Raw genomic sequence first — 13,263 nt, 5'->3', positions numbered from 1 at the left:
CCATTCACAGGTTCCACCAGTGCTTCAAAGGCCCCTGAGCCCAAATTAATGACCAAGGAGACAGCTCCGTTCTTCAGTGCAAGATTGACATAATCAGCCGATTTTCCTGTGTGAAGCATCAGTCCATTTCTCTGAAGTGTTTTAAATGATAGAGTTATTTCATCACTGCTGCTCTGTATAGGATTCTGAGATAAATCATAGCAGAAGTATTCTGATCCCTTGAACGTTGCAATATATTCTTCTTTTCCTGGTAAAAGAAAAACAACATATAAATTATTGGCATATAATTAAAAGCAGTTTTCATGAATTATTTTTATACACCTATATAGCTAATTCAGCAGTACTACTACAAACACAGTATTAAAAAGTCATTCATTTAAAACACTTAAAATCTATGAAGTAAAAAAGATAACTAAGATTTACTAAGACCATAGCATTTTCATACAGAACCAGAATTTTATGGGCATGATTCAACTGAAAAATACATACTGAATCAGCAATATGATCTGGAACACATGTAAGCACAGAACATTTAGGTGAAAGTGCAAATCAAAGCATTATTTCAGCCAAAAAGCTGTCTGCTTTGTATTCTGAAGTGCTGTTTCACTGATTTGATACAGAATCCTTTGGAATTTTTTTATTTTTATTTTTTGATGAAGCAGCAATCCTACTGGACAAGATATATATTTTGAAAAATACAAAAAAATCACTTCTGTATATTTAGTATACTCTATGTAAGGACACAGTGTGCTTCAGCAGTGCCTTGCCCCAAATAATACTAATTAAGCATTGTAAGAGAAAATTCTGAATCTGTTAAACCTAGGTTTAACAACCCTGAGTCTATTTTGTAAACAGATTAAAAAAGTCAGAGAAAAGATGCAAGCAAATAAACAAAACACTGCTCTGAGCAACCTTAAAAATACAAAAGCCAAACAAAAATCCCCAGTCTTCGGTTCCAGATTAAGCAGTGTTCCCTTTATTTCTACAAGCAGATGATTGTATACAGTACACAGATTGCCTCTTGTACTGGTCATTCATCATGAATAACAGATATGCAGTAAGAGCTACATATCATGAAAATATTGCTACATCCACCCCAAACTTCAGCAAGGCTGTAATATTCACACAGCAGGTACCAACACGTACAAAATCTATCAATTTTCTGGGGAAGAACTCATAAACAGATAAACTTAGGCTTAGAAATACAAATGGTTGAATGCTGTTGAAAAGGGTCCTAATGTCACCACTCTCTCACCATCCCAAGCTTTAAGGAAAAAGCAATCTTGATAAATACTTCCCCCCTCCTCCCCTCATAGATTCCATTCTGGGTAAAAATTACATCCTTAAAAGAGTTCTGACTAATGCTTACTATAAAGAAAAGGCAGCTAAAAATAAGGCTGAAAAAAAAAAAAAAAAACCCACCTGTTTTATGTGCATGACTTATTCCAAACATTAGCTTATTTAATCTGTCCAAAAGTCCTTATTTTTTTCCCCTCAGCACTGCCAAGAATAGAGGAGCAAGAAAATACCCATTTATCCTCCTCGTTCATTAGAAACAGCAGGTCAAGAAACATAGTTCAATAAACCCTAAGGAAACACATAATTTGTTGCACAGTTCTCCAGGTCTTACAAATTCTCTACCAGCATTGCATGCAGAGCACAATGCTAGACTAAGAGCAGAGTGCCCTGGAACCTAACATGTTTCAGGAGAGAAGGAAAACCACGGCTCATTCCGAGTAAAACGTTCACAAAACAATGCATTTTCTGGGGTTTCAATGCACTAAGCAGCAGACTGCATGAATACCATGCATCCCATTTAATGAATATTTAATAAAGGCATAAAGCGTTCAAGAGCTAATTTATTTGGTATGGATGCTTACTGCAAAGGCATACCAAAACAGCACGAATAACACTGCATAGATTATAAATCTTAAATGCAGCAACCAGAGACATAACTACATGTACAATGTATTTAAATGACTCAAACAAAAAGTCGAAGGATGTAATGAATCAACATGCAGTACCATCCATGCATAAATACAACAAAAACTACTTCTGTAAAACCAGTTCACGTACACAAGCACAGAAATGTATAGCAGTGTAAATACATGCCAGGTACTTCTTTGTTTTTTTTAAACCTTCCCAAAGAAGGACTTGAAGAAGCAAGCACTTTCAATATATTGCGAATTGAGAAGAAAAAAAATAAGCCAAAGCACTTTAAGTGTTGTGAGGTTGACCATAGCCAGCTGCTAGACATTCACCCAGCCGTTCTCATGTCTTATAGCTCTTCCAATTTAGTATTTCACTTCAGTTGAGGGATCAAACTCTACAAATACTCCAGGTAAGCTCCAGCTATAGCAAACAACAGTAATTCTCTTCCTCTTCATACTAGTTACTAATCCCACTAGTTATTAATCTCATTCAATTGACATTGCTGATGTAAACAGAAAGGTAAAGCTAGAAATACAGAAAGGATTCAACAACATTTTGATACATAAGGACTTTGACTTTTAATATCAATACCAACAAAAAGAACAATTTTCATTTTTTACTCATGAGTCTCACAGCTAGTCAAAATGTGACAAAAAATGACAGCATTTGACTAGCACCTCATTAGTCTCATGAGTCTGGCTACTCAATGAGATATTCATCTCATTTTCCAGCAGATGATGTAAATTAAGAGGTATTTAAGAACTCTTTCACAAGCAGCTGTTACCTGTGAAAACACAGTTAGTAGCACTGGAGAAGAATGAACCTGAAAACAACGCAGATCTACCTTCTACAGGTTCTTACAATTGCTTTCTGCAACTTGGGCGGTGTGGCCAGAGCACTTGCTGGTGAAGACTGAGGCAAAGTCATCATCGAGCACCTCAGCTTACTCTGTATACCTTATAATGAGTTCTCCTGTTTCCTGAGGCCTCCATCCTCTCTTACCATCTTTTTATCACTGACAAAATTCTTCTTGTTCCCCTTTATGTCCCTGTTTAGATTTAATTAAAGAGTTTTAGCTTTTCTAATCTGATCCCTGACTGCTCACATAACTCCTTTGTAGACCTCCCAAGTAACCTGTTCCTGCTTCCACACTTTTGACTTTCATCTAAGCCTATTAGCTTGCATTTTAAGCCTAACTAAGTCCAGGAGCAACCTCTTGATCCACAGAGGCCTCTTGGCATTCCTGCCTGCTCTACTTTTTCTCAGGACGCACTGCTCCTGGACTTGGAGATGGTTCTAGACTACCAACCAGCTTCGTCAGGCCCTACTTCCCTCCAGGGCTTTTCTCCCATGTCACCTTGCCAAGCAGTTCCCTGAAACGTTCTAAGTCTGCTCTCCTGAAGTCCAGAGTAGCAAGCTTGCTGCATGCTGTCTTCAACACTCAAAGGATTTTGAATTCTACCGTTTTTGATCACTACAGCCAAGGCTGCACTTGAGCTTCACATTACACTCCAGCCCCTCCTTGTTGGTGAAGATAAGGTCCAGCATATCACGTTTTCTCATGAATTCCTGCACTACTTGGAAGAGGTAGCTATCATCAATGCATTCCAGGAACCTCTTCTATTTCTGGCACACTGCTGTGTTGTCCCTCCAACAGTTGCCAGGCTGGTTCAAGTCCCCTGTGAAGACCATGTTTCCTGAACGTGATCTGCTCCTATCCGTTTATGTATAGCAAGCCTCATTCACTTGGTCTTCCTGATCATATCCTTATAACAAGTACAGCAATATTCCACTTTGGCTAAACTGTACAAAATACAGAAACATAGGTGATGAGGTATTCATAAGCTATCTGCAATTTTTCCAGGCTCTGAAGTAATGCATTTCTCATGAGAATTTATAACACTTCTCATGATCACTTGGATGGAATACTCGATCATCTTTGCCCTCAATACAGCATTGAATATGGCATTGGAAAGCATCAGTGATATCTGGAAAGATAGACATGACAATGCTGCATCTAGCTATGACAGAGGAAGATAGAAGGAAAAACAGTCACAGGCTTTTGTTTGTTTGTTTCTGTGCAGGCTCTCAAAGACTAAAAAAATTGAAAAGAAAAAAAAAAACAAACAAAAATGCATCAAAAATACAAGAATAACAATTTGGGCTATGGAGCTTAATTGTGTCTGCTTTAGGCACATATAGCAGGAGCCACACATAAGGCTATGTTTTTTATGTCTATAAGATGCAGGATAGAACAGCTGCAAAGCAATACTGTTAACCATTCAATGACACTGAGATGCTGGGATGCGTTCAGAGATGAGAAACGAAGCTGGTTAAGGGACCAGAAAACAAGACTTAAAAGGAGATGTTGTGGGAACTGGATTTCTTAAGTTTGAGGAGAGACCTCCTTGCTCTTTACAGCTATGTGAATGGAGGTTGCAGTGAGGTGGCGTCAGACTCTTTTCTCAGGAAACAAGGCATAGGACAAGAGGAAATTGACTCACTTTTCACCAGCTGAGGTTTTGATTGGATATCAGAAAGAATTTCTACAGGAAAAAAGAATGGTTAGGTACTGGAAGGGGCTGCCAAGGCAACTGGTAGAGTCACCATCCCTAGAGATATTTAAGAGATGCGTGGACGTGGCACTAAGGGCATTAACTTTACTGGTGGACTTGGCAGTCCTCTCTTTGGCAGGACTTGGTGATCTTTCTTCAGCATTGTTTCTATCCTTAATGATTCTACGATACGTGTATCAATTCTATACCAATCAAGCAGAGGTAGTCTTCTACTTCCAATAGGAAATACAAGTAGAATTGACAGATCCAAGAAAAATTGTTAAAATGTTTGAATGTTTTATGGTAAGAAGCAGATACAAAATATCACATGCCATTTCAGTGCTGTTTTTTACTTTAAAACTGAATTAGGAAAAGATGCTATTAGTAATAAATTGTGTGTATTGATGGGTGTTTATTATTTTTTCAAATTATCACTTAATGACACTTAGAGAAACTATTAAAAATTCATGGCAGTCTTTCTAGCCAGCATGAAGTGTTGCACTTCATTTAATGATTAAAATGTAATTACATACATAGAAAAGCACCAGATAATACAAACACCAATAACTGAGTACAAGTTTTCATTCTGAATTCTGAGTACTGTAAATTATTATGTATTACTACAGTTAAAATCCCAAATAACTGGTTATGAATATATATAGATCCCAATGCTTTCATGTATCACAGAAAGGCTTAAGAGAAGAAGCATATGTTATTATAGCATTCACTGATGTAGGAATGACATTTCTTATTTTCTTAGAATTTACCTTATTTCCCACTAAAGTCAACAACAGATTTATATTCACTTCACTGGCAGTTCATTTAAGTTCTTAGGATCTGAACAAAAGCCCAGAAGAAATTAGCAGATTTTTCAACTCTATCACTGCTTTTTTACAATCCCACATAAGCAGTACATTAAACTTTATAGCATATGTAGCCTCCTCCTTGTCAGTATTAAATCATACACTGGTTCAGGCTGACTTGCTAACAATTTGATCTGACGCCCTTGCCTGATTCAAATCAAACGCATACTAGTGGATGCTTTGATTAGAGAAATAAAATAGTCCTCACAGAATAAGTCAGATTTCATAATGGCCGCAAGGTTTCTTTAAGTAAAAAGAACCCAAAAATCTTAAGTTTACTGTAAGAATTTCAAGAACCCATGTGATGTGACAAACCAACCTCCAACCATACAAACAAAATCTAGGGAAATGCCATTTATTCTTTTGTATACCTACAAAAATAATTATTTTTCAAGAGAAGGTAAACTGAAACAGTGATATTCTAAGAGCCATATTCCTGCTACAAGACCTCTAAAACATTAAATATGGACTGAATAAATAAATTATTCCAAACCAGTCTACTATGTTCCCAGATGGGTTGTTTTGTGCTCCATTTCACAGTAATTTAAAATTCAAAAATGTATCTATATTGCCATCTTATTTATAGTCTTTCACAAAGTGGTGTAACCAGGGAAAACTATACCAAAGCATCAAGTAGACAAAATAATTAACAAGGATATCTATCACTATAAAGCAAGGTAGTTTAAACACTCCTTCTACAGTAAACATCAAAAATTGGAAACCTCACAAAAGCTTGCCATTACAAGGAGGCTCTGCTTATGGATTTAGGACTGAATGCAGAGCTATGTCAGGATGCATCTCAGGCACAAGTTCTAATTTTAGTAAGTAACCATTTTGCTACAGTTCATTTTCCACTCCCAAAATAGTTTCCCCAGTCTCTTCCTTTTCCCTTCCTCACATTCTTCTGCTTCTTTCCAACAACTGTTATCTTTGGCCTCCAAACAAACCTGGCAGAAAAGTCCTAGGGAACAACTTAGGGAGAAAATTAGATTCATGACTTCAAATATCCCCTTTTTCTGCTGGGGAACTACAACTTGGTTCCCTTCCCCGTTAACAGTGGCATATGAAAAGGGTACAGGATACTGCAATAGAGTTCTCTATCCGGAGCTTAAATTGTTGTTTAGTATCTTTTCTGTCAGTTGTGTAACATACTGCTATAGTATATAATGTAATTATGAACATGAAATTAGGTATGCCTTCATTACATGTAAACTAGCAAAAGGGAAGTTTCACTAGGCTGCTAAGAGCAAATGACCATAATTTCAATGTGAGCTTCCTGGTTTGAAAACAACAGCTATTGTTACAGAACAACAAAGAGAGCATTACAAAAAAAAGGTAGTCACCATCTCTGGAAAGCATCCTAAAACACATTTTTATTTTAGTGGTCAAATTATTTCCTAATACAAGAGGGATAAGATTGCTAATTACAGGAGGTACAAATGCTCCAAGGTAAGCCTCTGATCTCTACGCGCCCTCTCAAATGAGAATAAAACGGTGATATTTGCCATTCATGATAAATGCCTTACAGGGAACTCTAGATAAATGATAAATTACTCAACTTTTCTAAACATCTACTCACCTCCTTAAAGGCTAGACCATGCAACTTCTTCACTTATTTTCAACTCCTTTCATTAAATCACACAGAATATACACTTCAACAACAAATTTGCAATCAAGAGAGAGTAGAATGAGAAGGTCCTCGTAGTAATTACACTTTCTTAGTATATATTAAATACTAGAAAGCTCAAAGCTGAAAATAAGATTTTTCCCTATGAATAGTCCCATTAAAAAGTATTACAAAGTCATGGATCAGTTTTTGTATTACAAGGGTAATGTCTTTTATGAAAATACTCAAAAAAAAACCAACAAATTGGACATAATAATGACATTCCTGTTAAATTAAGAATGAACTGCAAAATATATACGCTGTAAAATATATACCATCTGTATCCACTGAAAATGTTTTTACTCTATATGACTGTAGCCTTTAAACTCAACAAAGGGTTTTGTTCAGATATTTGGAAGCCAGTCTACAGCCATACTGGAAAATAAGTAAAGGCATCAATTACTATGCCAAGGTAAAAAGTATACTGAAAAACTCAAAGAACTTTTCCAGGCCTCAAAACTTCATTCCCATTAACTTTACACCTAAACTGCAAAATGCAGATTCGGCTTTCAAAGAATCCAAAGACAGACCCTGTGGTTTTTTCCCTTCTAACGTTCCCATATAGTGGTAATGTAGGACAAGAATATGATGCATCTTTACTGACAATCAACACTCATCATTACCTTGAGCAAATCACAAGTGTCCAAATGAGTTACTGGATCACAAAGCATTTTCATTTCTAGTTTTACACATGCTTACTTATAATGTTTTATTTATTTTTCATTATTTATATTTTTATTTATATTTCATTATGTTTACTCATAATGTTTTACTTTTAAATACCTACTGAATTAGATTGTGTCCAACAAATTATCAAAAATAAACTCCAAATGTCTCTATACGATCCTTAATTTTTAATCTTTGCAACACAGGATACACTTCACATGCACACTGAAGCGATCAAATCTTTACTAATTAACCACAGCAGCATCTTTGAAATTTGGAAAGTTTTTGATCATTAAAAATGCTCAGCATTCAAAAGCCATTGAAAACAGATAGATTAGTCACAACTTTTGAGTCAATTTCTAATTTGTGAATTAACGGACTATTTTGTTTGACCCTTTTCCGTTGTCAAAAACCATCAAGAAAAGTTAATTTGTAAGATTTTAAGAAAGTTTTTTTCATCCAAAAGACAGAAGGTTTAAAAATTAATAATGAAGTAAAATTAATATTTTTTTGCAGAAAAGAATATTGGCATAGAACTCTAGCATACAATATACTTAAATTACTTACTTTACTTAACTCAAAAATTCAAGTTACCTTTATCCAAATGTTGAGTAATGCTCACTGAGTAATTTTTTTCTCTTTATAAATGCAGTTGGCAAACAAAATTAAGAACAAACAGCTAAGGGACAGGAACTGAACAGACCATTCTTGATTTAGGAAAGAAACATGTTCTAGCATGAAGAACAAACTGTGCAGCAAGAGGTTTGGATGCCTCATCGCTGGAAGCATTCAGGGCCAGGCTGGATGTGGCTCTGGGCAGCCTGGTCTGGTGGATGGCAACTCTGCACATGGCACAGGGGTTAAAACTAGATGACATTTGGGCCCTTTTCAACCCAGGCCATTCTATGATTTAAAAAAAAAAAAAAAAAAAAAAACAAACAAAAAAAAAAAAACCATAGAAAATGTGTATTTAAGAATGCAGGCAAATTAAATATCACTAGTAACTGCTACTGTGACAGCAGTAGTTCCAATCAAGACCATGACCATAGATGCATTCGAACAGTCTGTATAGTACAGATAACAACCACGCAGTTATTTACACAGAACTGCAACTACCTGCATATGTATTGTAAGAGACATTCAAGGGAAAATTCTGAAGTTTGTACATAATCACAGATTGATTATTTCAAAATCCCCATAAACCACTCAATATCTTCCCAACACATATAAAATCTTAATTGTTAGGATTATATTGCAATAAAACTGTCATAAGACAGACTGATGTATCTGTCTAGAAACAGATGGACCAATGTTACTATACAATTATTATGTTTTATTCTTCTGTTTCAGCTCTGCCCTCCACACCCTTCTTTCTTCTTATTTTCTAACCTCCTTCAGAGGACCTTCTCAGTGCAAGGTGACTCCTTCTGGGAGGTGTAGGTGGGCTGAGCGCCATGCTGCTCAGTGACCTCAGCAACTGGGAATGCCCAGTCACAACTAAAGATCAAAACAGTCCTTGACAACAACAACAAAAACAATCTCCACTGCACGTGCAGCATCCAGAAATGATGGGTAAAAGGCCAACTGACAGATCATACTTTATAGGCACAGTAGATACTTTTTCTGTCTGGCACATCAGGACTGGTTCTAGTAGCTATTTCATTACTCTTGCATGTTCTTAACAAATATTCATTTTCTCAGAAATATAAACAACACGTTAAAAGAAAAGCTATAAAAGTTTGTCAAAATACAGTTATTTTTCATTATTCTTCCCTTCCTTTATCTAATTCAAAATTTTTGATTAAGGTTATTTTGGAAGATGGTTAAGAACTCAGGAGATGTAAGAAAATGTCTGTGTCTACAGAATATAAGATCACTGTTTTGAGTAAACAACTACCACAACGATTCAATAACACAACATGGCTGTAGCTCAAAATCTAGGTTTACTCAATGGCAAAAGCAGAAGAATATAAGCAGGTTTTTTTTTTTTTTTTTTTTTTTTTTTTTGCTAATGGACATAGAGAGTTATCTCTAATTTAATTTACACTGTGAACAATCAGCAGCAGCTAATCTAAAACTTAGTTGCTAAAAATCACAGTTTGTTACCAAAACAAAAGCTCTAAATCTAAGTTTCAGAGCTCTGTCATTCTCACAGTAAAATTCATTGTGTGAAACTACGTACAGAAGTCCACACTACGGAGATCCACACACAAGGAGATCAGCACTGTATTAAAACTCTTCAGCATGTTACCCCAATTCTTTTTCAGCACGTTTGCCTAAAAGCTTACCCCCGTAAGGAGATACAAGTGGAGACAACTGAAGAAAACTTGATGAATACATTATGAAATTTCAAGCAGCAGCTGTAAGATTTTTCCCATACAAAACCAAAGACAAGTTTTTCTATCACTTCCTCTTACAATATAAGCTAGAGCCTAGCAGTATGCTCTTCTTACATTTGAATTCTAATAAACTAACAGAAAAACAAGGTTTTTTAAACCTAATCTTGATACTTAAATATTTGAAATAAACTTAAAAAATTTAGCAAAATAATGTTGACTTCTACGTTATCAGTAAGTTTCTTGAACTAATCATATTTTTGAAATTGTATACAGCAATCCGTAGCGATTACAGTAATAAATACAGAAAGGCAGACCTCCGTTTATCTTTGGAGGACTGCTTCTCATGTACACTGTAAAAGCAGAAAGATTTCTAACTACCATGAAGATTTATTATCAAATTTGGTAAGATATTAAGAAAATTTCTGTAAGCAAAAAAATAATCAGGATTATATATTACGCATCTGTAGGGTTTGTTGTTTTTTTGAAGACTGACTAGCTTCTTGGTTTTTTAATGAATTCAATATTACCAACTGATCTTTCTTTTTACAGTAGTCAGTAAGTCTTTGAAACTGCTCAATAAAGAGGCCTCCCCACTGAGATGTTACCAAGCCTTTTTATGGAAGCCTGCAGTAACACTGTAAAAAATGAAAGAGGATTACCAGAGTATAAAAATAATTGGACTCCAGAGCTGTATTGACATTTTAGAGGAAAGACTTGCTGTCACGTCTGGGCCAAATTTTCAGCTGATAAGTTCCACTAAAAACAGCACATTCAAACCACCAAAACTTTATGCCGTTATTTATGCAATAAATATGCTCAATAAAATGAGAAGCATTGTGGTAGATAATTTGACACATCTGTGTAAATATGTGCATCTAAGAATATTTCAGATCTCATTTCTCAGGTGAGAGAAAAAGTGAAGAAAAAAAAATATGGAGAAAAAGACGCCATTATCAGAAACCAGATTATCAACAAGTATTTTCAGTTCCTGAAGAACTTAGGTCTATCACTGTTGGATATTATTACCACCCAGGAGGTTATTACTAGTTGCAATCTCATGCCCTGAAGATATTAAGAAAAACAATGAAGCATATACGCAAAGAACACTTACACAAAAACACGGTCAAAAATAATTTAACAAAGAAGAAACATTTAAGGGAGAGATAGTCAGCTGAGAGCATAGTACATAACTTCCAGGTTTATTTACTGTTCATTTACTGTTCTCTTTTCAAGAGCCTTATCTGAGCACCAGGATCTAGAGTTTCTTTGCATATCAAGGTACTCATTCTGCATTTGCTGCAGCTGCTGGTGCTGCTAAGTAATCACCAGGTAGCAACTCACATAATTAACAAGAAGAAATGCAAGACTGAAGGCTGTTGCACTGACAGCAGAACCACAGAATTAGAAGCCAAAGGCAGGCTCCTTCTTGGACATGGTTGTTGGTCCCACACACAACTCCACGGAAGCAAGGAGAAGGGCTGGACTAACTACTTCCACACAAAATACGCAGAATGCTGCTAGTTCACATGGACCATTAAGTTCATTACTATGAGAGTGGTGAAGTGCTGGAACAGACTGCTCAGAGAGGTTGTGGATGCCCTGTCCCTAGAGATGTTCAAGGCCAGATTGGATGGGGCCCTAAGCAACCTGGTCTCGTATTAAATGGGGAGGTTGGTGGTCCTGCATGCGGCAGGGGTTTGGAGATGCATGATCCTTGAGGTCCCTTCCAACCCTGGCCATTCTGTGACTCTGTGACCATAGGTATAACAAACCACTTTCTTTTCCTTCAGAAGAAATAAGTTGATTTTTTGTTCTTGCCTGTAGAATAACTGAAATTTTGCTACAAATAACTCAAACACAAATGCTCTTATTAGCCACCTCCACTCCCCCCTGCCCATGCCTCAAGGGACCCCTGTAATTACTGCTCAGCTGTTTAAACACACAGCCCCAGAAGCTGGGTAGGTCTTACATTTACTACATTAAGAAAATGCCACAGTGCAGCAATTGGAGTGACAGGATCACTATAGAATTTGTCGCATGAACATTTTCTGATTGTCTAAGTTAGTAATTCAGCATTAGTCTACGAGCTAGTGTTTTCTTTGTAATGCCAAATATAGTTTTGCCTCTCTAAAAGCTTTCAATTTTACACCACCCCCAAGAACACGTGTAAAGTCCTTCACATATATGTACAAGATACTTGACTCCACACAGTACACGTCGTCAGACTTCTAAAGTCATTTGATGACTACTCTGCATACCTTCAAATTAAAGTGCCTTTCACACAAGACACCAGTCATCACTGAAACATTAGGGCAGCATTGCGTTCACAAAAAATTATTTAAACCTTTTTGTACTTGCACCGAAAAAAAAGAAATTACGGCACTTGTCAATGAAACAAGCATTCTCCTATTGCTTACTACATTTCTCCTCAAGTCTCCAATGCCCTACAGATTCATAAGAGTTTTGGCTGTAATCCTATAGTATTCAGCTTCAGTACTAATAAGATGGTACATTTGAAGTATATTAGAATCCCACCCTTCTACTATTGCAGCAGCAAAATTATGCCCCTGCGTTCAAATAGAAGAGTGGCACAGCTTTAAGGTGTTTAAAATAAGAAGCATGTTCACTAGTAAAATTGTGCTCAAACTTCATCAAACAATAAATCTGCAGACTAGATGCCCACTCTTTCCTTTCGTCTTGTATTCATTTCCATAGGATCCCTAAGCTGAAGTTTAGAGGCAAAACACAATTCAACTCCAGGATAATATGATTACTCAAGGATTATTTGCTAATATGTTAGTCTGTGGTTATGGAAATAATGCACATATTCAAATATTTCCAATTTATAAGTGAAAGCAAGGGACGCGCACAAGTCTGCCAGTCATAAAATTATGTCAGTTGGATGCATCTATGGGCAGTTCGCACAGCTCCTGCTTTGTCTTGTTACATCCTCACCCATCCCCACCTCCCACACAGAACTAAAAGCAAGTTTTCCATGCTGCTGTTCAAGAACCAGACCTAAGGTCATCCAGAGTGGCCATCAACTCAAGCAATGTCAGTCACACTTTTTTTTGTTGTTCTTTGTCTGTGCCCCCTCCCCCCCTATCCAGGGAAGGATGAAGGGGGAATGGCAGGGAGAAGAGAGAAAGCAAGACTCCGCTGAAACACAGGATTCACTCTGGTTTCCAATGCAGTTTCAAGACAGATAGATAATGATCATTTCTGATGGTATGGAAGGCATT

The 13,263-nt window shown here is 36.5% G+C and overlaps 1 protein-coding gene across 19 annotated transcripts in view; it reads right to left on the bottom strand.

Annotated features, from left to right (window-relative positions):
- NRXN1 (neurexin 1) overlaps positions 1 to 13,263 on the bottom strand; it is a 633,366-nt gene that overhangs the window by 427,454 nt on the left and 192,649 nt on the right. For all 19 annotated transcript variants that reach the window (XM_052667052.1, XM_052667120.1, XM_052667663.1 and 16 more), the window contains one exon: positions 1 to 247. This exon is cut by the window's left edge and continues 55 nt beyond it. In XM_052667052.1, the coding sequence (XP_052523012.1) occupies positions 1 to 247 (247 nt within the window). The remainder of the gene's footprint in view (positions 248 to 13,263) is intronic.

Source organism: Tympanuchus pallidicinctus, unplaced genomic scaffold (assembly GCF_026119805.1).
Source record: "Tympanuchus pallidicinctus isolate F22 unplaced genomic scaffold, pur_lepc_1.0 scaffold1, whole genome shotgun sequence".
Taxonomy (NCBI): domain Eukaryota; kingdom Metazoa; phylum Chordata; class Aves; order Galliformes; family Phasianidae; genus Tympanuchus; species Tympanuchus pallidicinctus.
Note: the sequence above shows the minus strand (reverse complement) of the source record. Positions and strands in the feature narration are given on the sequence as shown.